Source organism: Daphnia pulex, chromosome 7 (genome assembly GCF_021134715.1).
Source record: "Daphnia pulex isolate KAP4 chromosome 7, ASM2113471v1".
Lineage (NCBI taxonomy): Eukaryota > Metazoa > Arthropoda > Branchiopoda > Diplostraca > Daphniidae > Daphnia > Daphnia pulex.
This window is the reverse complement of record NC_060023.1, coordinates 899,219-927,023: the sequence shown is the minus strand read 5'-3', so window position 1 is coordinate 927,023 and position 27,805 is coordinate 899,219. Positions and strand designations below refer to the sequence as shown.

Genomic DNA, 27,805 nt, shown 5'->3' with positions numbered 1-27,805 from the left:
ATTATTCATATCCCCTTACACAAATCTAATCCAATGAAAGCTTGTTTATTTAAACTTCACCACTTACATATAGTTATTTACGAACCATCATTTGGGAGGTAGTAGGCTACTTGAAATCGGAAAAATGGAAGTTGAATAAAAACAATATGAATATTGAAAGACGGAAGTCGGAAATGGTCGATAAGTGAGAGTGGTTATAAAAAATTCAGTTAGGTGGTAAAGCTCAATAAAGCTGTGGCAAAGGTCTTTTAACACGATTCTGACCCTTCATGAAATCCAACGACACAATGATTGGACTCTCCTTTTGGCCTTTGATGGGTGCCGTGCGGAAAAAACCAAACAACACGACTTGATATTCGTCGGCCACCATACCACCACCGACGCATGAGCTCAGGTTTTTGGAGCTACCTATCCTGTGTAGAAGGGCTTGGTCGGCTGGCACAGCATGGTCGAGCACAGTGTGTAGATCCCATTGCTTCAACTCACCATGATCGTTAACGCTAACAATATACTTGTCAGAAATAATCCTAATAATAAAGATTTTGAGTTATTCATGGGCATTCCCCTCAACCAAGCAAGTCGTAAAACATACCGAAGGTCGACTATTTTCTCTTTGTCAAGGTTGACATTCCAAATTGACACACCAGTTTTGGTATCCCAAACCCTTGAATAAATGGCGAACGTTATTTAGGCTTTCAATGGTTAAAATGGCGAATTTGGTGTTACCTTAAGAATTGACTGTTTCCTATGCGCTTTCCTATGACGAGTAATCCATTAAGATAATGGTAAGCAGATACAATACCTTGAACTGGGAAGGAGTGGAGCGGAGTGAAGGACTCGGTTGAGCGAATTTCAAACATTTCTTCGGACGGACCTCGGTTAGTTCTTGAGCGGATAAAAAGGACGGTGTAAAAGTCGTCCATGTACAAATTGACTAATTCTTCCACATTTTCGTCTAATTGCAGCTGATGAGCAATAGTCATTTCTTTGACACTTTTAATTTTCCTCAATGTGAGAAAATATGATGTTGCAGTATACTATTTGACAAGAAATAAAATAAATGTGACATAAACCATCTATGTGGAACACTTAACAACCCTTTTACCAAATAGGAAAGAAGAAACTGTTGCTTGGGACTAAGAATTACTTTCTCTGTGGCAAAATTATATGCATCGTCTTCATCAAAGCTGTGATCGTAAGGCCAATCGAAATCCCGAAACGTGTGGAGCTGTGTAATAATTGCAACAATTAAACGTTATGCCAACTTTTCAATAAGCATTACAATTTACCGTTTCAATCGATTTCCTTCCTATTACGTCCACCACTCCATTTCCATATCCAACTGCTAGAAGCTCATCGCTGAAGTCAAAACACGTTACAAAACAATGCAGATGGTTATTTCCGAGTAAATCGGTACGAGACGGAATGGTCTGAAAGAAACAAATTGTGACATTTGATTTGTTTAACGAGTAGATTATAGCAATTATATTTCATACCTCTTCCAATTCAAGAGACCACCTGTTGAAGAACTGAAATGTTTTCTCAGAATCCACATGACGAACAATATGTTTCTCATCCATGAGGAATGTAATTGAATTGACAGGGCCAATTACAGGTCCACGGAGGACTATTTCTTCTTGATAGTTTCCTGTTACCCAGTTTTTCTCAAGAATCTACAATAATTTCAAACATAAAGTTTGATGCAATCCTAATTAGAACATGAACAGTCAACTTACATCTAGCGAGTCAGCAATTATAAGGCACATTTTCTTGTAAAACATTTGTTCATTGCAAAAGTACTGCTCATCAGGATCATCTTCTTCTGAGATAAACGGGGAGTTTGAATTAATCTTCTGCTTTCCTATAATACTGTTCATTTTCTTCCATGGTGGATGCAACACAATCTGGAAAACACATTGAAAAATTTCAAAAGTTTAGTATTGACCAATATTACACGAGAGATTCACAATGTAACACAGATGGATATGGCTAAGATACAAGCATTGGGAATAGTGTGCCAGATTTGAGCTTACATTTTTCTTAAAAAGCTTTTCCCATAACTTTCCACTAATCACTGCTTCTCTCCAAACAGTTGAAACTCTTTCCGCTGCATTCAAATCATTAACATCTAAATATTGCAGAATTTCAACAGCAATTTCCCCCAGCAACTTCCGTCCTTTAAAAAGCCAATAATAAAATCAGCAAAAATAGCACAGCGTAAAGCAATGAGAGTTGAAAGACGATTTGTACTTTGAAGGTTAAAAATGATATCCATTTTAACCACTAGATTAGGTTTGAATCTAATTTTTGCACTGCTAAATAGTTTTCAATTCAACGTGACGAACTGTTGAAGAAGGAAGAAAATGACAGCGTCTAGCAGACGACTACAGAAGACTGAATCACTGAAAGGGGACAAAAAGATCTTCCGTGCTGGAGGGTCTTTGAACACCGTTACGGCACGCTGGACGCTCTAGTCCCTTATGAAGCGAGATTCTAGAAACGCTTCTATTTCAAAGAGAAAGTTTTGAAACCTTGATTTTTCCTATCCTCTCCCAACCCTACCGGACAAAGAGTGCTTTAAGCGAGTTTGACAGATTTTTAATTTGTTCCAAATCTCTGAGCTCGATTTCACGAAAACGTCAACTTAATTCAGACACACCCAAATTATTTTTCGCTCAATAAAAAATGGTATTTCACTTTCACAATCAAGTTTTAACCCTTTTTCGCAATACTTGATTCAACAACACCTTTTTATGAATCGATTGCGATGTGGCCTTTTCAAGAGGGGCGGGATATGGAGATCAAAAACCACCCTGAATCCAACAAACTATGAAGGTCAGACTATAGTAATCATACAGATGCACCAGACGATAGCGATAGACCTATAAACTTCACTTCCTGATTGGCTCCCGGCTGTTTCACGGCTAGCGTTTAGCGGACAAATTTTACGTCCAAGGATAAACAAAGCCACAGACTAATCCCTTTAGGGTATTGATGTTTCGAAACGTATTGCGTCAATCATTATCTACGTTTCACGGAGGAATATGGAAAATGGAATTACTTGAGCCAAATATTCCGAATATTCATGCCTTGTCGTTTTGGAAAGGTCACTCATTTTGCATGAAGGAAAAACAAATGTAAAATTAGAAACCATTTTAATGACACGCAGTCAAAACACGGCAATGTGCAAGGTCAAATAACACAGGGAAGATACAAGTTATCAGTTAACATATGAAATTCCATCCCAAATTGTTCGTCGTCATAGTGAGCTTGACAGAATCACAACCGATTGGACATCCCTGCATAATGTTTGCGATCCTGCAGAAAAGAAATAGTTCAAATAAATTCTTATTACAACTGTAGCATAAACAACTTACCTTTTCGTTAACTGAAGGACGAATCTTAGTGATGGCAGCCTGAAAGTGACGCAGATGAACGCAGACATTACCCAACTCCACATCGATCCCAGCCTCACCACGACCAAAAACAAATTCTTGCAAGGCCTGGGTGGCAGATTCCTTGACCAACGAGGAGAGATCAGCTCCTGTATAACCGTCCAATCTCGGATCTAGACCAATATCGATCAAGTTTGCATCGGCGGCTAGACTTGGCTTCGTACCATTCTGTTTAGAAAACAATTGGCAGTTAATTATTGAGAATCCATTGAATGAAGATAAATAATTTCCCAGCCAGACCTTGGTGAGAGCTCTGAGAATGTCGACCCGATCTTCGGCTGTTGGGAATCCAACGTGGAGAATTTTGTCAAGTCTTCCAGGTCGAAGGACGGCTGGATCGATGATATCAGGCCGATTGGTGGCAGCCATGAGAAAAACCCCTCGACGGGATTCGATTCCGTCCATCTCAGTCAACAGCTGATTAACAACGCGACTGGCACCACCCTCATGGCCGTGCTCAGAACGTCTTGGGCAAAGAGCGTCGAGCTCGTCAAAGAAGATGACACACGGAACAGAACTCCGGGCGCGTTGAAAACATTGTCGGACGGCTCGTTCAGATTCTCCTACGTACTTTGGATATCAAATGAAAAAGTGTAATTAAAATTTACTATGGAACAAAAATAGATTGTTAATTTACCATGTTGAGTAATTCTGGGCCTTTGACCGAAATGAAGTTGATTCCAGCCTCGTTAGCGATGGCTTTTGCCAACAAAGTTTTGCCGCAACCAGGTGGGCCACAAAGCAAAACACCTGAAGGACTAGAGAGTCCTAAAGCTTCGTAATGTTGCTCGTAGCGAATTGGAGCCTACGTACCATTAAAAAACTGTATACACAGAAATTCATCTAAATAAAAACCAAAAATATTTAAAAACTGACCAAAATAGCCAAGTGGAGTTCTTGACGGACGTGTGAAAGAGCCCCCACATTTTCCCAAGTAACATCTGGGACGGTAGCGAATCCTTCACGCTGAGCAGAAGGCTGAACACACTTAAGAGCAGCGATAAAATCATCAAGTGTGATTGAAATGCCTTGAAGCTGCTCAGCTCCAAATTCCGGCTGTTGGCAAAGCCACAGCCATGATTTCTCTTCTGTCGTTGTCTCTGGTGTCGGGCTGGCTTCTGCAGTAGCCAAATATATGGACTCCATCCGCCCGAAAGCTCTAGATAATTAACCGGTGAGAAGTGAAAAACAGAATACCAAATCTTCCTTGTACCTATTCACAGCTATCATGCCAGCCTCGGAAGCCAAGGCAAGCATATCCGCTCCTACGTATCCCGGTGTGTTCAAAGCCAAGAACTTAAAGTCCATATCCAAAGCTAGACTAAGGTTCTTGCAGACCACTTTGAGAATCTTCTCTCTTGCGGCGAGGTCTGGTATTCCAAGAGATATTTCTCGGTCGAAGCGACCAGCTCTTCTTAAGGCAGGATCTAATGCGTCAGGTCTGTTGGTAGCACCAATCACCAAAACTGGAATATTTCTGTCTCGACTGCTAAGATCTATACTCATAAAATTGATATGGTATTACAGAAATTTAAGTGAAAAATACAAAGGTTATTACCATCCATGCAGGTGAGAAGCTGGGCAACAATCCTTCGTTCCATCTCTCGTTGAGCTGTTTCTCTTTTTGGCGTGATGGCGTCAATTTCGTCAATAAATATTATACACGGAGCAGAAGACGTCGCTTGTTCAAACAGGAAACGGATTTGCTCTTCGGATTCACCAGATACACCAGAAACTAGCTCAGGAGCGGCAACTTTGAAAAAAGGGATTTCTAGTTCCTACAATGTAAAAGGTTATAAACGTGAAGGATGGTGTAAAGTCAATAAAATATAGACTTACACCGGCGATAGCATGAGCCAACAACGTTTTACCGCAGCCCGGCGGACCGTGAAGAAGAAATCCTCTTGGTGGTGACATTCCTAAATGTTGGTAAACTTCTGGATGCTTCATGTGAAGAATAAGCTTGCGCACTTCCTAGAGACGAATTTCAAATTGTTAATGACACCCCCTTAATTTAATTCATTAAGAAAACTGTTACTTTTAGGGACTTTTCGTTGCCGCCAACTTCGGAGAATTTTGTGGTAGAGATAACAGATTGGAACACAACAGTTTTGGACTTTTTCTTGGTTTCACCAGGGGCTTCTGGATCAACCTTCTTTCTCTTTACAACAACTTTCTGCAATACAAAAGTAAAATTACAAGGAGTACTTGACTAATTTTAAGGATAAAGCTGTTTTTACTTTTTTGATTGGTGTGCTTTGTGGTGGTGCCATTTCTTGTTCACCGAGCACATCAATCACCATTATGTCATCAATTTTAGAATCGTCTGCTGTACGGTTACTGGAGTACATACTTCGCAGGGATTCATTGGCAGTATCATTTCTCTCAGGGGTTTCAGCTATTCTAGCGGTTTCATAAGGATCTGAATCACTGCCATCATCCTTGGCTTCCAGGGTTATTTTAATGTCTTCATATGCTGAAAAAGATTATCAATAGATTGCATTGAATAACTGCTTTACTTCTCATTGAGATAAGTTACAAACCTTGCTTGACAGAGTTTCGAAAAGGAATTTTCTTCTTCCGTCCGTAGTCAGTGTATTGCCTTTGTAGTACATCAGCCATTTCTTCTATATCTATATAAGTTCTATGACTGTTTTCTTTTAAGTAACGTTGGACTCTGGGAATAAGGGCCCGATCAACGTAATAAGAGGCTGGTCTATTGTTCCTCCCAGCACCACCTGACATCTTCAGTCAATTTATGAGATAATGGACTAACAAACCTTTTCTTGATTAAGAATTTTTTCAAGAGCAAGCCAATTAAATAACTGAAAAGTAAGCACTGAAGCACTGAACAAACGCCGATCTAATCGATCTTAAACACTGGACGATCTAGATACAGATACACGTGTGTGTAGTTGCAGACGACGCTGAAAAGTCATTTTTAGTTTGCAATCGCAGTTACTAGATGCCGTGTAGCAAACTTTTTTACAATTTGAATTTACGATATTAAATCCCCTTAATAAACAAAATCTCTTAGGCTCCTATAATAAATAATTATAACAAGATATAAAAATATCAAGCCAACATCTTTTTCCTCATTATTTCCTTTTTCTTCTTTTTTTGGTTCTTCTCTGTCCATCTAGCGGTCGCAATTAGATGCTATAATTTTTTCCGTAAATTTTTGAATTTTAATTTTTGAATGAAACATATTGATGAAAACTAATCAATAAAAAAATTTAATTAATAATATTTACATAATATTTCTTTAGTTTTTGTCCCCCCCCTCCCCGTGTCGGATGAGTACAGCCTACACTCCTACAGCGGTGTATGCTGTGGGCGGGGTTGCTTTGCTTCCGGTTTCCCGCTTGAATTTTTGCTGCATCTCTATGTAACAGAATACAGAAACATTGTCTTTTGTCTTTGTCAAATCGTCAGTCATCACCTCATGGGGGTGTCGTACTGTCATTCTAGCCGTATATGTAAGTTATTTCCCGATCCAATATGTTTAGACTTGAAGGGTAGTTAACACTTAATAACAGATGAGAGACTCAATAAGGTGTAGAACAGTGAAATGTAAACTTTCCTGTTTAATTGCTTAGTAGTCGTATTTTATCAGTGTTCTGCAGACTTTCCAAATTGCTGTCTTTTTATGATTTCCTTGAAAATTAACGAAATTGATTGAACTTTTACTTACTGTTATAGAATGTAGTTAACCATAAGACTGGATTGATTCATTTCACCATGCCCATGTGCAGGTAAATGATAGCTGAACAAACTCGATATGTTTTTGCAGTGGTGATAGTGCTCCCTGAGTCCCTGATTAACATCATGTTCTTTTGTAAGGTTCAGCATTGCTTAATATGACATGAATCACAGAACATAAATTTTTGAATCCCGTGAAGAAGGTAATCATTCAAAGAGAAAGGTAAACAGTTGTTGCTGTCGAGAATATGAATAGTAGCTGATTTGATGTTGTACTTGTTTAATAACTGAACTAAGTAATGTAATTGATCAGTTCATGAAAAATTTGCGTACTTAGTTGTATAAAAGAATTTAAAAAATGTGGGTTTGCTTAATTGGTAGAATTAACCAACAGATTTTTGCAGCCAGGGCTCTTTGACTTGCACGAAATCAACTTTACTTTTTTATGTCATCATTTGTGGAACTGGTAGTGGTATCTCTTTTCTCTATTGTTTCAGTCATTTCTATCTAAAAATAATTTACTTTGGTTTTCATTTTTCTGTAGCAGAAATTTTTATGATGGTAGTATTTCATATTCCAGTTAAAGTTGGCCATGAAGGAGAGAAAATTCAACCGAACCCCATGATCTCATCTAGGCGCTCGAAACAACCTCTTTTCTTGCTACTTGCCACCACTTGCAAAATCTCTACACCTTTCTAGACGTAACCATCGTTCGACTCCGGCTAAATGGACCACGGAATGTCAGAGAATGATTATCCCAACTAGTTAGTAGATCCGTTTTACTACTTGAGCATCGCGTTTTCCCGTTTTAATTAAATTTTTTGTTGCATGCAGGACAGAATGGTTACGATAGCCCAACAAAACTCTTTGAAAAAGAAGATTATCACCGTCGATCTAGCGTGCGATTTCTCCAATGAACTTTATGGATATTCTTATGGTAGTGTACAATTTTACCGTTGTTCTGGATCGCCTGGAAGCCCTACTTCACGTGAGACGTCAGAGAATTGAGTAAAGTGATAACTTTCTTTCACATTATCCCGACAAAGTGGGGTTAGAACCGACAGTGTCGGGAATGAAAGGGAACGGCATCTGGTGGCAATGTACTGCTTTTGAACTGTAAGCCAAATTCAAGGGTTTGAAGATTTTTCTTTTCTCCAATCTACACAGTCATTCTTTCTAATACGAAGGGTCGAGGAACAAAGCGACTGCCATCGAACTGAACATCGGAGTGACCCCTACATCTGTGAATTTTGTCAACAGTCTCTTCGCTCAAAAACAGGTGAAGTAACAAATGTAAAAATTCCGCCATTAGGTGATGCTGACTTTTTATGTATACTTGATAGAAGTTGCCCAAACTATCAGTAAGAAATTATTCAAGCTGCTACACTCCCAACCTAGTAATTTGATGATATTAAATTTCGTCTCCTGTTCAGCCACGTCTTTCTTATAGACAAGGAGAATCGAGACACCCATATAGTAAAAACCATCGGAGCCGATATCAGTCATGGAAACTGCGGTAAGACTTACTGATTACTATTATTTATCTCATTACCATTAACTGTTTTGGGGGTTATTTTGAAAAACACTGGACTTTGGTGATCATTGAAATTTTATAAGCATGCATTTTAATTTCAATTTGTTTATGGAGAGCAGTTGGTATGACAAATGAAATGCCCACAAACTAGCGCGTTCGTCATGTCGCTGCAGTAAAGAGAAATTTAAAAGTGTTGTGTTAATGGCAGTGCTCTGCTTTTGTAATTTATGAGATTCTGCTTAACTTAGTACTCAGCGCCTCGTATGAGTTTTTTTTAAGTTAAAACAGTTCGTTTACCGAATTCCCCTAAGAAGACATCAACGTCCATTTTATGAAAAGAAGCGTTCGGTTTATTTTTGTTCAATTTCGAAATGAATCGGTAGTATTGAGAAGATAATTCAGGTGTGTACATTGCGACTGATAGCTGGCACAGCCATCTATAGACATGTTTCAGATCTGTGATGTTGATTTAACCTCGGGCAGTGGCGTGAGCGAGAGCGGCCATGTGAGCGCGACGGGCAGCGGCGACCTCGGCCGTTTCCTGAACGGGTTGGGGCATACCGAACGGCATGTTGGCATAACGGGCCGGGAGTAAAGTCATGGGAAATCCGTTGGCGGTTGCGGCGGCGTTGTAGGCGCGGTAATGCTCGATGGTGGCGGCCATCACTTCGGGAGTGTCTTGAACGGATCGTTTACCACGAGCGGCAGCTAGAGCGGCCATATGGGCAGCACGGGCAGCAGTGACTTCGGGAGTGTCCTGGACGGGCTGTGGGGGTCCCCAAACGGCAACGGGTTCCAAATGGCGAAGGCTGGAAACGACTCCATTAGCGGCGGCAGCGGCGGCGTGAGCGCGGACATGTTCGAGTTTGGCAGCGGCCACATCGGGGGCATCTGCGATGGATCGTTTACCGCGGGCAGCGGCAGCGGCGTGAGCAGCAAAGTGAGCGGCACGAGCAGCAGCAACTTCGTTGGTGTAAAGAGTTGGAAGAGAAGTAACAACTCCGTTGGCAGCGGCGGCGGCAGCGTAGGCGCGGTAATGTTCGACTTTAGCGGCCCAGACTTCGGGACTGTCGGGAATCGATCGTCGTCCACGAGCGGCAGCAGCGTGAGCGGCCATGTGAGAAGCCCTTGCGGCGGCTACTTCCGCCGTCTCCTGTGCTGGTGGGCTGAGAGCGGAGTAAGGGAAGTAGAGGTAAGGATTGTAGTTCCATCCACTTGGGTTCTGCTGAGCGGATGCAAAGCAAACCACACCCAAAAGCACTGCGAGAATCTGATACGAAAAATTCAAATGGTGAGTCGATTGAAATTATTTTTAAGAGAAGAAGTTGAAAACTTACGTAGATCTTCATGTCGATTCGCTTAAGAGATTGGGAGCTGGTGGAATTCGAAGTGGAATTAACGAAATCTAAGAGATACCAGGGCCTTTATATACCACAGCTGATTTTCAGTTGCTGACGATTGCGCCGCCAGCAAGGTCTTTACTGTTGAAAAAAATGAAAGGAAACATTGTTTGCTTCTTCCGCATCTACTAGATTTGATTATCCTTTTGGGCTATGAAACCTGTTCTTCCTTCTATCTCTCTCTCTCCATTATCCATGGATCCGGCTGATACTGCTATTGTGTCAGGGTGTGGTTTTATTCTATGCGAACTTGAATTGACATTGCCAAAAATATGGTTAGAATTCAGACAATCCAAACCTAAAACTAACAAACTGTGAGTGATGGCCTCGGTTATCCAAACTTAGGAATGACCAAATTTCCTTTCAATCAATTATCCATTTAAAGTGAAAGTAAAAAATTGGATGACATTTTCGTGAGAATCAAAGCATTTACTAATCAATTATTCTGCCTTTCAGAAAAGATTGACAGAGACCTCCGTCAGTTTGCGTACTCATTTAATTTATTCTTTAATTTATTGTATTTTGCATGCCATGCCATTGCATTGTCATGTCGTACGGCTATACGAGTGTGCAGTAATCGGGCAGATTCTAAGAAAACAAAATGATCGAGTCTACTCTCCTTTCCGAGATTTGTTTATGGCTTGATAAACTTTTTAAGCCATTTGAGGGTTCTAAACTACGATTGCTGACCAAAATTAGTTGGCTTCTTATCGTGGTAATCGACCAAAGGCCTCCAGGAATGTCTTTCGATTTGTGGATTCTGATAGCTGGTTTCAGTTTTTGAGCATTGATTTTTTTCAACGGCTTCCTTCCACGGTTTATACCAGTCTCCTAATTTTCTCAAAGGCCAACATCTCCGCATCATCTGGGTAATACTTATTTTACAGTTTGAATCAAAATGATCTTGAACGAATCTTAATTCTGATCCATGGTAATGATGCCAGCCTCGCTGGTAGGGGAACTATCAGGACCGGTCAAAGGCGTTGTTCTTATCGATTATTTGACAGCCCGGTTTAATTTCACGTAATAATCAAATAAGTTTTAATTGGAAAAAAAGTAAAATTTGTTTGACTGTTTGGAATTACCAGGTACGAACATGTTAGAGTGACTGAAACCTGCTGGAACCCACCCAAAATGGAAGAGGACTTTTTCAGCTACCTTTTTGATAATGTGGGTAATAATTACGGTGTTACTATTGGTTACTATTCTCACTACTTGATGACTAATGACGTGTTTGTTTGCTTGCAGCAAAACGACTTGATAGTTTCAGCTATCGTGCCGACATTTTCTCGCTTGAAAATTGTTAATTACTCTGCCGTGGAGTTATGGCTCTTACGTTTTCCTCCTTCCGATTCCCGACCAGTCGGCCACCTGATGGTGAAAATATTCGGACGCATAAACTTCAAGGAGACTATCTACAAGGAACCCCCAAACTTCCCTGTGCTCTAACGGGATCGGATGCCTGCAGTAAGTCGGTTTAGTGAATAAGGTTGTTTAGTATTAGTCCTCGCGATTGCATACTCTGAAATTAGATTCTGTTCCAAACTAAAACCTTGGTAATCTAGGCGAAGGGACTGAAATTGCAAGTGTATCGTATTCATCTGGGATTCTCGAGGGATTCCCAATGTCCTCTCCATTGAGGCTAGTTCACTTAAGTTCACGCTAGATAGGTAGAGCTAGCAATAAGCCAAACGACCATAGCTTTCTTTCTTTTTCCCTTAAATGTCATTAACGCCACGACGGAGATTCTTAACCATTCCGTAGTTTCCTTTTCACTGTGTCCTCGTGTACACTCATGTGAGGGTGAATGTATTCACGGGGACATTGTCCTTACACCTTTTATCCCTAATGTCGCAACTTATACGCAATAGAGATAGACTCGTGCCAAATTACACTTAATTCTTTTGAAAAAGAATGTAAAATGGGATTGGCTAAACAATAGGAATCAGTACTAATGAAAATTGTCACCTTTCTTAATGCAGATTTTAGAATGTGAAGCCTAGTTCCCCACTAAAGGCATTTTCTGCATCACATTTTTATAAGTACTTCTTCCGTATTCTGAAAAATATTTTCTTTACTTAAAGAAGTAACTGACCATTTTTTTTAAGTTTTAGTTTGAAGCAATAAAGTTCTCGTTGTATTTTTTAACAGGTCCATCTAAAAAAACTGGCTTAACAAGAAATGGAGGTTCCTAGAAGGGAGGATTAAAACTTGCGTTTGCTACTAATTACAAATGCAGTAGTTTGTGTGTGATCTATTCAGTTTTCATTAATTAGGCAAAGAATTAATTTCATCGTGGAAATGCAGACCGAGGGAGCAGTGTACCTTATTAGTAAAACTGACCGACGAAACGGAGGTTAAATCCGCCATTCCGTTAAAGTTGAATTTGAGATGAGTATAATATTTTATTATTTCTTTTATTTCAAACTGCATTGCACTTTCTGCGGAAGTGCACTCCGTAGTAATTTTTACTAGAATTAACAGCTATTTATTTGTAAGTCGATACTTAGCAAATGCGAACTTGGACGTTGTACCTTGTACGTTTAGATTAAAAACTATAGTTGTAATTTTTTGGGTTATTCTGAGAGTTTAATTATTCAATATTTTCCCAGCGACCTACTATCTTCCCAGTGATCTAATGACTGAGTCAAGAGTGGGAGAATTGTCCTGCTATTTATCAAAAAGGCAGACTCAGCAAAACAATCTGTATTCTAGGTATCTCTTCTGCTCTCTCTCTTGTTTGTGATAATGTTATTCGCGTTTTTGGGGGCTGAAAGAATGTTTTTTAAGTAAAAGGCAACGCCAGTAACTCAATAGAAGGTCGAGTCCAACTAAATGGGAGACAAGAGAACATTTCAGCTGCTAGTTGTCGACTCAATGCGAAAGAGAAACCTGTCAGAGATAGATCAATCATCGCTTTTACACCCGTCTCTTATCCGGATTTTTTTATTTTTTCACCATCGGTATAAGTGCATCAATTGGAACACACCCTACATGCAACGGTAACGGTGTTGCACTTTGAAGTAATATGTAAGAAAAAATTGGGTGCGAGGAAGCGTCTTCAGTGTCTAAATGGTTCAGCACATTTTTGTGGTATTGGAACTTGGTGTGTTCAATATCAATTTGTTTCCTTCTTTCAGTTGAAATTTTAACTGGATTTATTGATGTTTCCCCTTACGATTATGCCATAGAGTTCAAGTCTTTGCCATTTAGAAATATCTTCGATGTAGTCTTTTTTTTTAAATTTAGATCCCATCGTGTTGGAATCGTGCAATTTCGGTAGACAAGTTGTAGACAGGAGCAATTTGGCAAATATGTGTGGTCTTGTACACGGCAGTCACCTTCAATTTCCTTTCTATTTTAAGATTTGAGGACGCTCGCCATCGTTCGTATTGTTGTCCAAGCAAAAAAGAATTGAAAAAGGGAAAGTTGATATTTTCGTTATTTCATTCTGAAAGTTCTTGTATGTGCAGTACATCATTCCGGAATAGTTTCTTTTCGCTAAGATAATCAGGTCTGTTTTTCTTTGGGCCTTGGGGCTTGGGGGAACTAATTTCTCCGGTTAGTTGATGCTGATCCGTACTCATTTTCACAGGTCATAACTATATGACCTATTTACAGGATTTTCTTTTTACTCGGCTCAGACGTGTATTCAGATACACAGAATGCTGCTGATTGCCAGAACTCCACGAAATCGAATCCCAAAATATTGTTATTTGTTAAATGGAAATGATCTATTAGAAGCTAACATTAATTCTTGCAAATAGAGCGCTATTCAGTATTTATGCTTACGCTTTTCCTGTTAGAAACATTAAAACCTATTTAAGGAAATATTTCACCTGTGTTCTATAAAATCTTTGACATGCAAAAATTAAATTGGATTGATGTATCGTTCAGCACCGACGATCTAATACTAACCAATGTTGATATCTAAATTTGCGGTTTTACCTTCACCTTCTTTTTACCTGCAGCTCCACCCTCATATTGCCATCGGTCGTCACTCTTTTTCGTATAAAATCGTGGAGGAATGAGTTGGAAAGTATCAGTTATCCAGCTGTTTTAAACAAGTCAACTACTGCTCCAACATGAAGGTAAAAATCGTAACCACAATTGCATATTTCACAAGCTGAACAACCAGAAGAAAGTCTTTCTTGACAATGAAAGACTTTAGTTCACCATTATTGTTGAGACTCAAACTTTAAGATTTCTATTACTTAAAATAATTTTCATTTGTTGTAAACTACAGTCCTTCATCCTCGTTACCCTATTTGCCTTCGCTGCTGCCACTACCTACAAGGCTGCTGAATACAAAGCACCAAAGTACGAGACTCCCAAGTACGAGACTCCCAAGTACGAAGAAGTGACATACGTAAGTTTTAATTCAATTAAATGACTCAAATGACAAAAATTAATTTGCAACCATTGAATTGTCACATTTTCAGGCCCCTCAACCCTACAGCTTCGGATACGACGTCCAGGATAAAGAATCTTACAATGACTTCGAGCACAACGAGAAATCTGACTACAACGTAGTCAGCGGATCTTACCGCGTTGTTCTCCCCGACAGCCGCATCCAGATCGTCACCTACAAGGCTGACGCCAACGGATACACCGCTGATGTGAAATACGAAGGCGAAGCCAAGTACCCCGAGTACGCTGAGCCCCAATCTAAAGCTGATGCTTCCTACTCCGCTCCATCCTACAAGGCTCCCGAATATAAACAACCGGCCTACACCGCCCCCGCTTACACCGCGCCATCCTACACTACCTCAGCCTACAAGGAGCCAGTCTACACCACTCCATCCTACACCACTCCAGCCTACACCACTCCAGCCTACAAAGCCCCATCCTACACCACTCCAGCCTACACCACTCCAGCCTACAAAGCCCCTGCCTACAAAGCCCCAGCCTACAAAGCCCCTGCTGTTTACCCTAAATATTAATTCCCATTGTCAGTTGCTTTATCTTAATTCTGAGAATATTATTTAATAAAGTTTTCAAACGTGTACGCGTCATTTAAATAAGCTTATGCAATGTTCGATAAAAAAGATTAAGATTGTCTTTCAACGGAAAATTAGTTTTATACTACTATCAAGATTCACTTTTTATTTCTCAACATTCTGCTCTGTTTGTAATTAACGAATGATCTTAGAAATCTGCAATGTAGACGCAGAGGTTAGCTAGCCAAACTCGACCTCCTAGTGCTGAACATACAATAGCTGTTTTAATAACCGGGATTAGGTAATGTGACTGTCGAAAGCCGAAGTGGTCAATTTATTAATTAACCCAAGTAATCTACTACAACTAAACTAACCACATTGTTGCAAGCGGGCGAATGAAAACATTTCTTCTAACTTGTGCTTTAACAATTTTGATTGGTAAGTGTCGGAAAATATTTTGTAATAGGGTGAATAAAATATTTTGTAGCATATGAGTTGCCTGAATTTGCAGCAAGCAGTACCTTTTCAAGTTGCTCGTGTTTTTTAAAAAAGTAATCAAGTTTCAATTTTTGAACTCTTTCCCCCTAAAAAAAAGTGATAGGGTAAAATGGTCCGTTTGATAGAAGTAAGATGTCGCTAACATCGCATTGTTTTGTAGTCCTGTGGAAAGTTCTGGATGCTTTCTTCGTAGTTTTCCTTATGTTTTGGAATAAATTCAACACCATATCAAATGTAAGTTATCTTTACTGCTTCTAGTGCCTGACAAGTTTATTTTTATTCCCATATCTGATTTCTACTTGAAATTCTAGAATGTGTACTACCTGACAGGGTAACAACGTCTGGTTTTCGTCACCTGACTGAACTGAACTGTTTGCCACCTGCCTGATCCTTCCTGCTATGAAAATAATCTTTACAAATCAGACATTAGAAGAAGATACTGGTAAATAAAACAGACTTTTCTGTGTTGTTGCACCCACTACTTAATTTCCCCTTGAAACATGTAGGACTCTGAATTATGTAACTGCTTGGTCTGCTTCAGCATCAGTGTGAAGTGGAATTGCTGTCGCACTGTGGTGTTTTTCCTGATCACTTGAAAGCAACATTGTATTAAAAGAGGTAAAAATTTGCCACTGTTTCCAGAACATTTAATACAACTAAATTATTTCAATCAGTATTTCAGAAAATATGCTGATTGCTTCACCAAAAACTTATTCTTCCATTTTTATCAGCAGCTTAATGGGAGCAGGAGCCCCTCTTGAATAACATTTCCCAGAAGAAATCACCCTTCACCTTACCAGCCCAGTTAAGGTAAGGTCTCTGGATTACACAATAGTAGTTGTAGCTTTGTGGAAAGTTTTGTGTGACCAACAACTTCATTTGGTTTGCCAATCGTTGTTGGCTTCTGGAATTTTCCCCATCTCTTACTTGTGCTTTAGTTACCCTCATGTCCTTTTTTTGCCTCTGGTTTTCCAAACGCGAGTTACAGATAAACGCAATTCCCCTTACAAACTAAGCAAGAGCAAAAGAAACATCGACAACGAATCGATCCGGTTTTTATTCAGTTCAAATCTTCGATCTTATGCACAATTGCGCACAATTGTACCGTTGTTTTTCCCTTCAAGTAAGTTATGAACTAGAATGGCTTAGAAGTGTTATGTGAAAGTGCCCAAATTAAAATTTTTCATTTGGCTCTACCCATGATGAGATAAATACCGTGCCATTTACCTGTGACTGAGAAAGCGATGCTTTAGGCGAAATTAATAACCGAAATTAAAGTTTCGACACAATTATTTGTTACTTATCATTGTTTTTTTGTTGTTGTTTTAAATTCAAAGGACTGACGTCGATTGTTACCACCAATTTTGAAGTTTGGGGCTTTAGCTGTTTGTGGTGTATTGGTTGCTTTTCGGTGAGGACGGGATGATCATGACTTGGTGAGTAGATGTAGATGAGGTGCAAGTCTCGAGCTCTTTTGGACCTTTGTTTTGTTTCTTATATCAATCGCCATTCAATTCTTATATCAAATGTCATTGAATTTTACATGTGTTTAGGATTTGGAATCCTGGATGTGTTCCTCACTATAATCTCCGGTCAACATTTGGTCTTGCGGATGCATGTGTGCCATTTTTTCCCGCCAGAAGCCGTTCTTGTGGAGTGGACAGCCGGAAGTGGTTGATTCCTGCAAAATCTTTAAGTAAGACGCAAAAATTTTAATTCGTTTAAGTTTGCTTTTGATTTCGAAAATTCGTTTTTTTCAGCATTATTTGTTACGTCCCTCGGATCTCGAGTCGGCCGCCGATTTCAATCTACAACGCAGTTTCTTTGATGGAATTGTGTGGTCCCTGCACGGGGACAGAAAAGTCATGGAAGTTTTGCATCATCATCGATATCTTCGTGACGCACGCTCATCTAGCTTCACTGCTTCTCATGCTGCTACTCAACTCGTCTTAGCACTGGCCAGTTTGACCACTCCAGTGATCGCTTCCGTCCGCTGTTACACACCTGCAGTCACACACCACGGGATTACCAACACCACGAGGTACCCAACAATTGACTTATTTTCGTTGCGTTAAACTCTGTCTTTTTAAATAGTTTCCAAAATCAGGCCCTTCTTACGCGCAAACAAAGTTTTACTGGACGTTTCTTTTTTCTAACGCTAGATGGCTTTTTGAAAATGTGCAGCTGTCAAAACAGTCAATTTCAGTTACTTTGCACATCTCTTTAAACATTTATTGGCAGTTATTTTGTTGAAATATTTAGTGATAACTAACAGTAACCATTCCCCCAACAAAGCTCACTTGTTAGATTTTCGATATTTGATTTTTTATTTCTACTTCCGGTTTACTCATTTCAGTCTGTAGTTTAGTAAATATTCATCTGACGTACGAAAGAACCGCATATTCGCGATCCTCGTCAAATTTGTTGTAAAGTTCATGTTTTGTTTTTTACGTATTCGTACTTCCGGTTTCGAAAATTTTCCTGAACTATAGTTCAGGAAAATTCTCGATTTTGGCCAAATTTTGGATTCCGTTTAAATCACACCTAATCGACCCCAAATTTCATGGAGATCACGAATATGTGGTTTATTTCGACGACAGCTCAATGGTTAAGGCGCTGTGGTTACTTCCGGTTTACTTCCGGATTTTTTAAAAAAGACTAGCAAGTGAGCTTTGTTCTGTTTACATTTCTCAATATTGCCAGCTATGTTTAAGCCTTAAATAATGCGAGCTGTTAAAGTTTTGAGCCAAATACCTGATCACTGTTACCTATTTGTACGTTCAATTGTCATGTCGCGTAATAGTAACGGTTTTCTCCTTTTATTTAGGTAATGCAGAGATGTTGCCTAGATGAACATTGAACACCAAAAGATTGACGGCAGCCCTAAAATGTCAGCGTGGATCATCGTATTGTTGGTATTGTTGCGTTTGTTTTGTGTTAGTTAACCCGTTGTCTGCCACGCCTTTGTTCTCCCCTAGCTCCTTAGCATTGGCCGCGCCGAAAGGCCCTGTTAGGCAATGCACCATAGGGACTTCCCCCTTGTCAGCCCGGACTTGTCAGCAATGGCAAGTCCCACCTTGGCCATGGATCCTTCAGACGTGGCGCGTAGAGTAGTAGAGTACAACCTACGGGTTGTATGGCGTGGCAGCCAACGGGTTAACTTAAGTGTATACGTGTATGTATATGTGTATGTGACTGTAAAATGTGGTGGAATTGTGGGTGGAGGTGGGAACAATAAACACAATTCTAGTATCACTTTTATTTTGTATATTTCATTACTCACTTATTTAAAATTAAATACAATTGGTCAATTGCCACAAATTTTAGGTAACATAGATAGTGCAACTCAAGTTAGAACTGCTATATAATTTAAATCTGTTCATCGATAATATTGAATCCCCATCTTTGGTCAATAGCTGACTACCAGATATTTTCAAACACTCTTCAGACTTCAAAATAAACCTTCACCTTCAAACATAGACAAACAATTCACACCTGATTGTAAAAATTAAGTGCAGGCTACGTATCTTCAGACAGGAATGAACAAAACAGCACCATTTAGATCGGCAGTTGCCAAACCTGCAATAAAGAAAGCAAAGAAAAATGTCAATAACAAAGATAGACAAATACTTCACACATAGATCAATATTGAAATACATGAATACTTACACAGATGAGGAGCCTTTCCTTTAACCTTTAAAGCTTTCTTGGCGTCAAATACAATCAGCATGAGTATGCAATCAAATCCTGGCGAACGTCAGTGTAGGTCCAAGGGCAGGTGTTGAAACGTAAGATCAATAAAGAAAACTTGGAGATTTTGTGAAGCAGCCGGTGGAAATTACCGTGAAGCCATCAGCCTACAAAGATTTCGAACAGTACTGGAGAACAATGTCTCTTGCTCTTAGGTCGGCAATGTCAAAACTGGAACTGGGCAAGGTGTTGCCAATTACGTTAAGTCAAAAAAAAAAAAAAAAAAGAGCACTGTTGCCTAAAAAACTCATTTCTATTAAAAAATTGCTAAATTCAAATTACCGAAATTATTCCTTAAGTACCAAAATAAATGGACTCCATCCGTTCAAAAGCCCTAAAATAATGATATGGTCAACTTATGGTTAGAAGTGAAAAACAGAATGCCAAATCTTTATTTTACCTATTCACAGATATCATGTCAGCTCGGACGCCTATCCTCTGCTGCGTATTCCGATCTATTCAAAGACAAGAACTTCCATATTCAAAGCACACGATCGATTGAGGAATCTTCTCTCCTGCAGCGAGGTCTGGTATTCCAAGTGATATTTCTCGGTCGAAGCGGCCAACTCTTCTTAAGACAGATTTAAGGCGTCTGGTCTGTTGGTAGCAACAACCACCAGCACCTGAATATTTATGTCTCGACTGCTAATATATGTATTCATAAAATTTGTGTGGGATTAAAGAAATTTAGGCGAAAAATACAAAGGTTAATACCATCAATGCAGGTTAGGGCAACTATCATTCGATCCATCTCTCGTTAAGCCGTTTCTCTTTTGGGCGTGAAGGCGTCAATTTCGTCAATAATTAACACACGGAGCAGAAAACGTCGCTTGTTCAAACACGAAACAGATTTTCTCCATACTCACCAGATTCCAGCTATGGAGCGGCAACTAAAAAAAAAAAAATAAGGATTTTTAGTTCCTACCATGTAAAATATTATAGTACAATAAATGAAATAAAGATTTACACCAGTGATAACATGAAACCAATAACGTTTAACCGCAGCCTGGAGCCCTGGACCGTGAAGAAAAATCCTCTGGCTCAAACGTTGGTAAAATTCTGTATGCTTCATGTGAATCATCTGCTTACGCACTTCCTAGAGATGAATTAAAAAAATTGTTAAATGAGACCCAGCAGTCCTGAAATTTATTAAGAAAACTGTTATTTTGAGGGATGTTCAGTGGCCACCAACTTCTGATAACTTCCTAGTAGAAATGACAGATTGGAACACATCAGATTTTTTCTTGGTTTCACCTGGGGCTTCTGGATCAAATTTCTTTTCTTTTTACAATAACTTTCTGTAACTGCAATACAAAAGTAAAATTTGAAGTACTTGACTGATTTAGGGCAAAACAGTTTAAACATTTCTGTTATTGGTGTACGTTGTAATGGTGCCATACCTTGTTCACCATGCACATCAATCGCCATTATGTCAATTATCATTATGTGAATATTCTGCTGTATTGTTAGGAGTACATACTTCATAAGGATACATTAGCAGTTTCCCTACTTTCAAGAGTGTCAGCTATTCTAGCAGTTTCATAAGGATATGAATCACTGACATCATCCTTGGCGTCCTTGGCTCCCAGGATTATTATTATGTCTCCATATACTGAAAAAGATTAATAATGGCTTTAGTTTACTTTCTGCTTTAATATTCTCATTCAAATAAGTTACTTACGTTACTTAACACAATTTCGAAAAAGAAATATTCTTCTTCCTTCCATAGTCAGCATATTGCCTTTCAAGTAAATCAGTCATTTCCTCCATAGGTCTATCTATGTTCTGTGACTGTTCTCTATTAAATAACGTTCGACTCTAGGAATCAGGACCAGTGTAACAAGAAGCTGGCCTTTTATTCCTCTCAACACCACCTGACATTTTCTTTCAATTTATGAGATACCACCAAACAGTTTCCTGATCACGTAAATATTTAAAAAACAAGCCAATAAAATAACAGACATCCACGAACTAAGTCACCATTGAAGCACTGACCGAAGGACGATTTCGATTTGATTCTTTTCTTTTTGTGGGATTAGGTGACGATCTGATTCTGTTCGGTCCGAACCATTTGCTTTGGCACGTGTTAGTTGCAGACGACGCTGAAAAATCATTTCTAGCTTGTAAATTGTAATCGCAGTCACTAGATGCCGTTTAACTTTTTAAAAATTTGAATTTGCGTGCGATAATCCGAACAAAATCTCTTCATCCTCTTGTAATAATGCTAAAAAAATACTATAGCCGTCGGTTTTCGTGTAGGTACAGGGACAAGTATTTAAACGAAAGAAGCAATGAAATAAACGGGGAGTCTTTATAAAGCAGCCGGTGGAAACTTCGAACGATGCAAGACTGCAAGAGTTATATAAGTGCTAGCAGCTAGCTGGGCTGGGCTCGACAGTCAAATCTGATCAAGGTAGTCAATTCTGCAGTGTCAACAAAGATCAGCGTGGACCGGCGTGGACTACTGGACTCAAAACCAGCGTTTCTTAAATTTAAAAAAAATTAGAACAAAATCCTGCTCTATTTTCCTAAATAACACGCGAAATCTAAAGGAAAAGGAATGATAAAAAAAAAATTCAATAGTTGCTTGAAGTTTTTTTTTCGTTACTCCTATTTTCTGTCTTCCTAAATCGTTTCAGTCAGCCAATGTCGTTAAAAAAACCTACTGCAACTGATGAACCAATTGAGATTCGAACATTCATCCGCATCAATTAAGAAATTCGACTAGTTTTTCCCCAACAATTAGACAGCAACTTGTGGCTTGACGCAAGTCTCCCTTTTCATGAGACGAAAGATAACTAACCGTGAATATGGTCAGCAGTTAAGTTCCAGTTAACTACCCAATTACGCGAAAAGAATTCGTGTGGAAGTGGTTAATTTTCAACTTGGATACTGTCCTACTGCCAGTCATATTTTCACTTTTTTCAGTAGCCCAGATTTTGAAACAACGCATAGACAATGACAAATGCATCCTAACCTTATTTGAATGAACTCAGGTGAACAATCTTGCATCCAAGTGATCCAAGGGCCGTGCTGATGTCCGGTGGTGTCCCGATACTTCTGGCTGCTCCAATCTCATAAGAAATAACGGTCGTTACTATTCAAGTAATTCAAATCCGAATCAATTAATCATTACACCAAATGCAGAATATTTACAAGGCTCAAACCTCTCTCGGTTAACATGGGCACATTCCGTCTAACTAAATCAGCATTGACGTGGGCAGGGACATGAAGACTTCGATCGACCGGATGGTTGGCATGGCTCCTACATCGGCAAAACATTTCTTGACCTTTTCGTGTTTGACTTGGGACAGTGACGGAAAATTTCAACTAGACCCCCAAGACAACTTTTCTGGAGTTATTCGAGAGTCGAGACATCTGATCCTTAAAAAGGAGTTGACATCCCCCGTCATGCCACTCAAGGCACTCGAGAAAAATCGACATCTCAGAAAATAAAATTGTAGTACCATTTAAACATTTTGTTTCTAGATTTAATATAATTGGCAGATTTGGAATAATAGCACAATAATTTAAAGGCAGTCCATAATGAAAACTGGATAATAATTAAAGAAGAATAATAATGATTAAAAAAAAACTTTGATAAATAAAGATAAATAAAGTCTGTTAATCATGCAAGTGTTCCAAAACAAATAATTTGCCAATCAAGATTCGAAAACATTTAACGTTTAGCTGAGCAAACGCTGAAGGGGAAGGGATTCGGTGTGCAGCCGACGACGAAAAAAGTGGCTTTGGAAGTCGACACTTCCGTCTTTGTTTCTGTCATTCAGAAATTAAATTTGTGCACAGTCAATGAAACGTTTTTATTTAATGAATGATTGTTGGTATTATTTAGCTTACCCGTTTTGAATGTAGTGAATGTAACGGTGGTCCTGCTGAACACGTTGGCCAGGGAGAGAGCGGAGAAAAATATGCGCTGCTGATTGAGAAGTTGTTGCTGCTGAAGTTTCGCCTCATCTTGGTGGGGGTAGATACTTGGGTGGATATTGGGGCTCTTGTTCCGACTACCCATCGGGTACATGGGATAAGACGTCCGCAGTCCGAAATGATGGCTGGCGATCGTTGGATTACGTCCGGATGAAATGCGAGGAGGCAACACGACCAACGGCGTCACTTCCATACTTCATTTGTTTGTTTCAATCAATCTTTTTCAATTCCATTTCCGAATTAAATTTAACTTGTGAGCATTTACCTCAAAGTCTTGGTGGGAACAAATTGTTTGTAAAAGTTACTGAAGGCCAGATCGATGTCCTCGTCGATACCTTCATCGAATGTTAAAATTTCGGGCCTTTCGAATTCAAAATTTCGGCGTCGACGACAGGCGGCCGTGACGTTGATCAATTTCCCACAAATGCTCTGCATAAATAAATTGGTGTTATTCAATTTTAATCAAGAACTTAACTTCGATAACTTTGAGGCTCATTACCTTTTCAGTAGATGTCACGGTTATCGTTGAAGTACTGGTGATAAAAGAACTCGACGTTATGGCTTCTACTTCAACAGGTCCATACGCCACAAAGAGAATCACGGCTGTAAATGCAATCAAAGCCAAATGAGTTGAAATACTTTGACGATTCATGTTGGAAATGTCCGTACAGTTCAGAGACTTTGCTTCTTCTGCAACTTGAACATTGTCTCACCACCCTGTTATATACGCACGAATCTCAGCTGAAAAAAAAACCCCAAGATAATATTCTACTTGCTGGCCAATTAGGCCAGCACGAGCGCATTTTTAATGTCCCATCAGTTATTAGGCGTTAAATATTGAACCGCTGCGCGGACACAGCCACGGGCGAATGGATCCACTTGGACTAATTTGACGAATATTCCCCGACCGGAAGTGTAATTCTGCATGACTGACAGGGAAACGGTGACCGACCATTAGTGCCGGAAAAACGGTTAAAACAATTCAGTACTGTACACATTCTTAAGAGAAGTTTACAAAATAAGTTCTTACCTCAACCTAGAAAATGTTACGACCATTGCCAGGATATTTTCATGGGCGCAAATTATATGCATACCAATGAGGTTGATGACGTTGGTTACATTCTATGATAATCTCTCTGTCTGCAAATCACTTCTGGGACGGACTGCATCCACTTGGTAGAATCCACTGTAACGACAAAATAGTGCAAATGAAATGTTTCAAGCCAAATCCATTCGACAAATTTTCTAAATGGAAGAAATTTGCTGAAAAGGAAATTATCATTGATCAACAACTGTGCATCCATTTACGTTGTAAAGGTGTCTAAATTGAATTTGAAAAAAATTACATTGAAACGAAAACTGCTGGGGGTACGAAGACATTTTCTGGTTGGAAATCACCATTTGCTGGTGGGGCCGGAAGAGGTTACGACAACATTATTTACGGCCCATTCAAAATGATTTCAAAAGTTCTTTGATCTTACTTGGCATAAATCACGCTACTGTTGTACAAAAAATTGCCGTCCATTTCAGATAAAAGTTGATGGAAAACGTTTGCGATAAAATTATACGTCAACAAAAAAAAGTTCCAGAAAAATGAAAGTACATATGTTTCGTGCAGTTCAAGTTCCTTTCAGTCCTACAAAAAAAAAAACTTAGAAGTTGCATGGATAGAAATTTTACCCGTGATAAAAGAATAAAAACCAAGTATTGTTATTACACTGTTATTCAATAGTTTGCCACTTCCAAGCAAGAAAGGTGAGTAATTTCTTATTCTTTTCAATGTCGAAGTGAAAATGTTTTTAGATATTTCGAATGTCCAATTTTCATTACGAATGTTATACAACGCCATCTCTTTAACTGACAAAGACTACATTATGACTAATTTTTTCAAAAAGTATACCAAACTACCAAGAGTTGCGACAAAGAAATTTAGGGAATAAGCCGACAATCGATTTTAAGTCACTAAAAAGTAAAAAAACCAGAAAAAGTGTTTCAGCTACTTGTTGATTCGACTCTACAATAAGTAGAGAAATGCAACAAAATGAAATCAAGAAATATCAAAGTAAAATGAAATTATCAGACAGTCGGGAAAGTCGCTGTCTGTCGCCTGGAGAACATGCCGCTCCACAAAAACGAATAAGTAAATTTAGACAATTTCGCAAAGCAGAATAGCAGAGTTTGAATTGACGAATGTATATACGAGAAGTGAATAGACCCCTATCGATCCACAGCGAATGCCAAGGGGCACTTGTATCGAGGAACTTCTCACAATCTCACACAATGTACAACCCAGGATTTGAACTATGAAAAACCTTTGTGCAGTCGTTCACAGATGAGTGAAATTAAAACTATGAATACATGACAAATGACAAAAGCTTGGCTTTAGTTATTTAAACCAAGCACCGGAAAACTAATACATGTTTCAACACGACTGAAAACACATTAGGAACCTATTCCAGCATGCCATGAAGCACCACGCATATGAAACATGTCATATTTTGGCCTTTTATTCGCCTATTCAAGCTTCCAAGGGCTACCGTGATTAATGAATAATTCTGCGCTTCCTGTAGTCAACCAACCCTGGGGAGCCGTCTCCATAACACAACGAACGTTCGTTGCATTTCAGTTTTTGTCACACAAGTCCAATAGTAAGAACAACATAACCCTGTATAAAAGCACAGTCTGCAACTTCGGCAAACTCTAGCAGATAGCAAAATTGACTGTTTACTCTCACATAATATCGCTTACAATGTCTCTATCATTACCTTATTTCAATTTCTTCGTTGGGTTCATTCTTAACTGCTCCTCGTCGAAATCGGATCCGCTCAACGGTCAAAATCTTCTCGTCATCTGGGTAAGAAAATAAAAATAGTCGTTTATTATATTTTGACGGATGGTATCTCTTATAGATGATTCAATTATCCGTTACTTTAATTTCTCTGTCCCAGCCAAATTGGAGCGGTAACCGCAAGGGGCTGGTTGGGCCACTTAAAGGAGGTGTTGTCCTCGATATCCTTTCAGCCCGTTTGAATTTCACGTAACCAAGGCATCCGAATTTAGCTGCTCCTTCTGATTTCATTTCGCCGTTTCTGTGTAATTTTATCTTTTTAGGTACGATATGGTCCGTGTTAAAGTGGAGCTGGAGCGGTGAGACGCCAGTGAGACGAGGAAAAATAAACTACATCATTGATAACGTACATCGAAACAACTATCAATTCGTCTAGTCGCTGGCGTTTGGACCCTGGCGACGTTCATCTTCGTCCAGGCCTACTCCTCGGTTCTCTTCACTTACGTGGTGACGCCAATCAATCATCCGCTAATCATTTCCATCTACGACACTTTTGAAAGGAAGAAGCTGAATAACATAAAATCTGAAAGACCAGAAGAAGACAAACAAAGACGAACGCTTGTCAACGCTAACTGCGATATGTATACAATGGCAATTAGTACAGTCGCTATAAAAGTTCTTAAAGAATATACATTAAGTATATCGTTGCTCAAAAGGTCAACTCGTTAATCGGCGTAGGGAATAACACAATCAAATAGTCTGGATATATCGGGATGTATCTAATAAATCACATACCAGATTAGCCAAGCTTCAAAAACAGCTACCGCATAAAAAGTCTTGTTTTCAAACAGGTCGATCCAATTCTCTTCGGCAGTGCCATCGAAAACGTTCGCGTATTTTGTGAAACAGAAACGCTGAATTTTGGTTTCACCGCACGAACGGATCAGGCTGAGAATACCATCACTGATCGACAGCTAATGCCAAGTGGCAGCCTTACAGAGAAACTTCACATGTCTACTCGGCAGAATCTAAATTTTCAAACATCTTTGTGGAATTAGGAATGATGAGATACGATTAACAGGCTAACGGCATGTGCGTAAGATTTGATGTCTGGCAAGTTGCAAAACACGCACACATGTTTTCACAGAACCAAAATCACGATAAGAACATAATATTTTAGCTTCACCACGAAGCACCACAGATGGGAAAACTTTCATAATTTAGTCTATTCCTCAAGCTCGGTATAACGCGATTCATAAATAATTCTCCACTTTCCGTAGTCAACCCAGAAGATTCGTTACCACAACCAACGATGGTCACCTTTGATGTTCAGGTCTGTTTATCGGATTTTTTAAAATGTTGACGACTAAAGGAACAACTAGCTCACGTACCAGAAAGTCAAACATGTCATGTAATTGAAGCGTTGTCATTTAGAAATCCTGATCCAGCTAGACGATTTTCTTTCCCACGATATGACAACAAAACTCTAGCGCCGTAAAACCTGACATTGCCTCAAATTTACTATTATTTCGCCATTGCTAATGAAAACAAACGCAGTAATTTAACCTCTCCAGTGGTCGGTAGCTAATAGAAAAAAAAGGAGGAAGTAATGAAAAAATGTAATTCTAACCTTTGAAAGAGCTCCGTCAAATGACCCTTCTTTCCATCCGAGGGTCGTGGTGTTTGTGGTCTCCCGTAACTCCTGGCTGCTGCACAGGAAAGGACGGCAAGCTCTAATAAAATTAATTCGAATAAATATCACAGCAAACAAATCAGCACGCATAGTATAAAAA

General features: G+C 39.3%; 5 protein-coding genes and 5 long non-coding RNA genes across 13 annotated transcripts; 4 read left to right on the top strand and 6 right to left on the bottom strand.

The window, feature by feature from the left end:
* Positions 1-26: 26 nt before the first annotated feature.
* On the bottom strand, positions 27-2,625 carry LOC124196990 (F-box/WD repeat-containing protein 11-like). The gene is made up of 9 exons (XM_046592244.1): positions 2,251-2,625; positions 2,034-2,176; positions 1,737-1,904; positions 1,497-1,673; positions 1,290-1,430; positions 1,106-1,228; positions 727-1,037; positions 593-664; positions 27-527 (listed from the first exon to the last, which is right to left on the bottom strand). Exons 1-9 carry the CDS (start codon positions 2,273-2,275, stop codon positions 224-226), a joined length of 1,464 nt encoding a protein of 487 aa, XP_046448200.1. The 5' UTR covers positions 2,276-2,625; the 3' UTR covers positions 27-223.
* Positions 2,626-3,138: 513 nt separating this feature from the next.
* On the bottom strand, positions 3,139-6,382 carry LOC124196989 (nuclear valosin-containing protein-like). The gene is made up of 11 exons (XM_046592243.1): positions 5,999-6,382; positions 5,696-5,931; positions 5,494-5,631; positions 5,295-5,429; positions 5,014-5,233; positions 4,669-4,951; positions 4,332-4,614; positions 4,093-4,260; positions 3,696-4,025; positions 3,378-3,623; positions 3,139-3,318 (listed from the first exon to the last, which is right to left on the bottom strand). Exons 1-11 carry the CDS (start codon positions 6,198-6,200, stop codon positions 3,280-3,282), a joined length of 2,280 nt encoding a protein of 759 aa, XP_046448199.1. The 5' UTR covers positions 6,201-6,382; the 3' UTR covers positions 3,139-3,279.
* A 549-nt stretch (positions 6,383-6,931) lies between these two features.
* On the top strand, positions 6,932-8,841 carry LOC124196987. Its single transcript, XR_006875915.1, has 7 exons — positions 6,932-7,210; positions 7,299-7,360; positions 7,539-7,623; positions 7,702-7,921; positions 7,992-8,273; positions 8,345-8,436; positions 8,501-8,841. It is a non-coding gene; the product is annotated as an uncharacterized LOC124196987 (long non-coding RNA).
* A 177-nt stretch (positions 8,842-9,018) lies between these two features.
* On the bottom strand, positions 9,019-10,170 carry LOC124196986 (pupal cuticle protein-like). The gene is made up of 2 exons (XM_046592241.1): positions 10,029-10,170; positions 9,019-9,961 (listed from the first exon to the last, which is right to left on the bottom strand). The coding sequence occupies exons 1-2, from the start codon at positions 10,038-10,040 to the stop codon at positions 9,161-9,163; spliced, it is 813 nt and encodes a 270-aa protein (XP_046448197.1). The 5' UTR covers positions 10,041-10,170; the 3' UTR covers positions 9,019-9,160.
* A 117-nt stretch (positions 10,171-10,287) lies between these two features.
* On the top strand, positions 10,288-11,774 carry LOC124196985. The gene is made up of 3 exons (XR_006875914.1): positions 10,288-10,960; positions 11,036-11,114; positions 11,180-11,774. It is a non-coding gene; the product is annotated as an uncharacterized LOC124196985 (long non-coding RNA).
* A 2,224-nt stretch (positions 11,775-13,998) lies between these two features.
* LOC124196984 (repetitive proline-rich cell wall protein 1-like) lies at positions 13,999-15,097 on the top strand. The gene is made up of 3 exons (XM_046592240.1): positions 13,999-14,182; positions 14,338-14,460; positions 14,534-15,097. Exons 1-3 carry the CDS (start codon positions 14,177-14,179, stop codon positions 15,032-15,034), a joined length of 630 nt encoding a protein of 209 aa, XP_046448196.1. The 5' UTR covers positions 13,999-14,176; the 3' UTR covers positions 15,035-15,097.
* A 749-nt stretch (positions 15,098-15,846) lies between these two features.
* Positions 15,847-18,549, top strand: LOC124196983. The gene is made up of 7 exons (XR_006875913.1): positions 15,847-15,971; positions 16,036-16,147; positions 16,204-16,339; positions 16,867-16,965; positions 17,083-17,225; positions 17,290-17,570; positions 18,357-18,549. It is a non-coding gene; the product is annotated as an uncharacterized LOC124196983 (long non-coding RNA).
* Positions 18,550-18,779: 230 nt separating this feature from the next.
* Positions 18,780-19,471, bottom strand: LOC124196981. The gene is made up of 2 exons (XR_006875911.1): positions 19,199-19,471; positions 18,780-19,108 (listed from the first exon to the last, which is right to left on the bottom strand). It is a non-coding gene; the product is annotated as an uncharacterized LOC124196981 (long non-coding RNA).
* Positions 19,472-20,449: 978 nt separating this feature from the next.
* LOC124196982 lies at positions 20,450-21,330 on the bottom strand. The gene is made up of 3 exons (XR_006875912.1): positions 20,961-21,330; positions 20,680-20,891; positions 20,450-20,583 (listed from the first exon to the last, which is right to left on the bottom strand). It is a non-coding gene; the product is annotated as an uncharacterized LOC124196982 (long non-coding RNA).
* A 1,426-nt stretch (positions 21,331-22,756) lies between these two features.
* LOC124196979 lies at positions 22,757-27,741 on the bottom strand. 4 transcript variants are annotated; one of them, XR_006875909.1, is made up of 8 exons: positions 27,643-27,741; positions 26,154-26,313; positions 25,990-26,074; positions 24,319-24,410; positions 23,724-23,827; positions 23,490-23,653; positions 23,138-23,418; positions 22,757-23,056 (listed from the first exon to the last, which is right to left on the bottom strand). XR_006875909.1 is itself a non-coding variant. In XM_046592238.1 (4 exons), the coding sequence occupies exons 1-4, from the start codon at positions 23,874-23,876 to the stop codon at positions 22,959-22,961; spliced, it is 696 nt and encodes a 231-aa protein (XP_046448194.1). In that variant the 5' UTR covers positions 23,877-24,062; the 3' UTR covers positions 22,757-22,958. The 4 variants fall into 4 exon arrangements, 1 of the variants encoding a protein (XP_046448194.1); XR_006875908.1 differs by lacking the exon at positions 27,643-27,741 and having other exon boundaries at positions 24,255-24,410; positions 26,154-26,372; XR_006875907.1 differs by lacking the exon at positions 27,643-27,741 and having other exon boundaries at positions 26,154-26,371.
* Between the last annotated feature and the right edge of the window lie 64 nt (positions 27,742-27,805).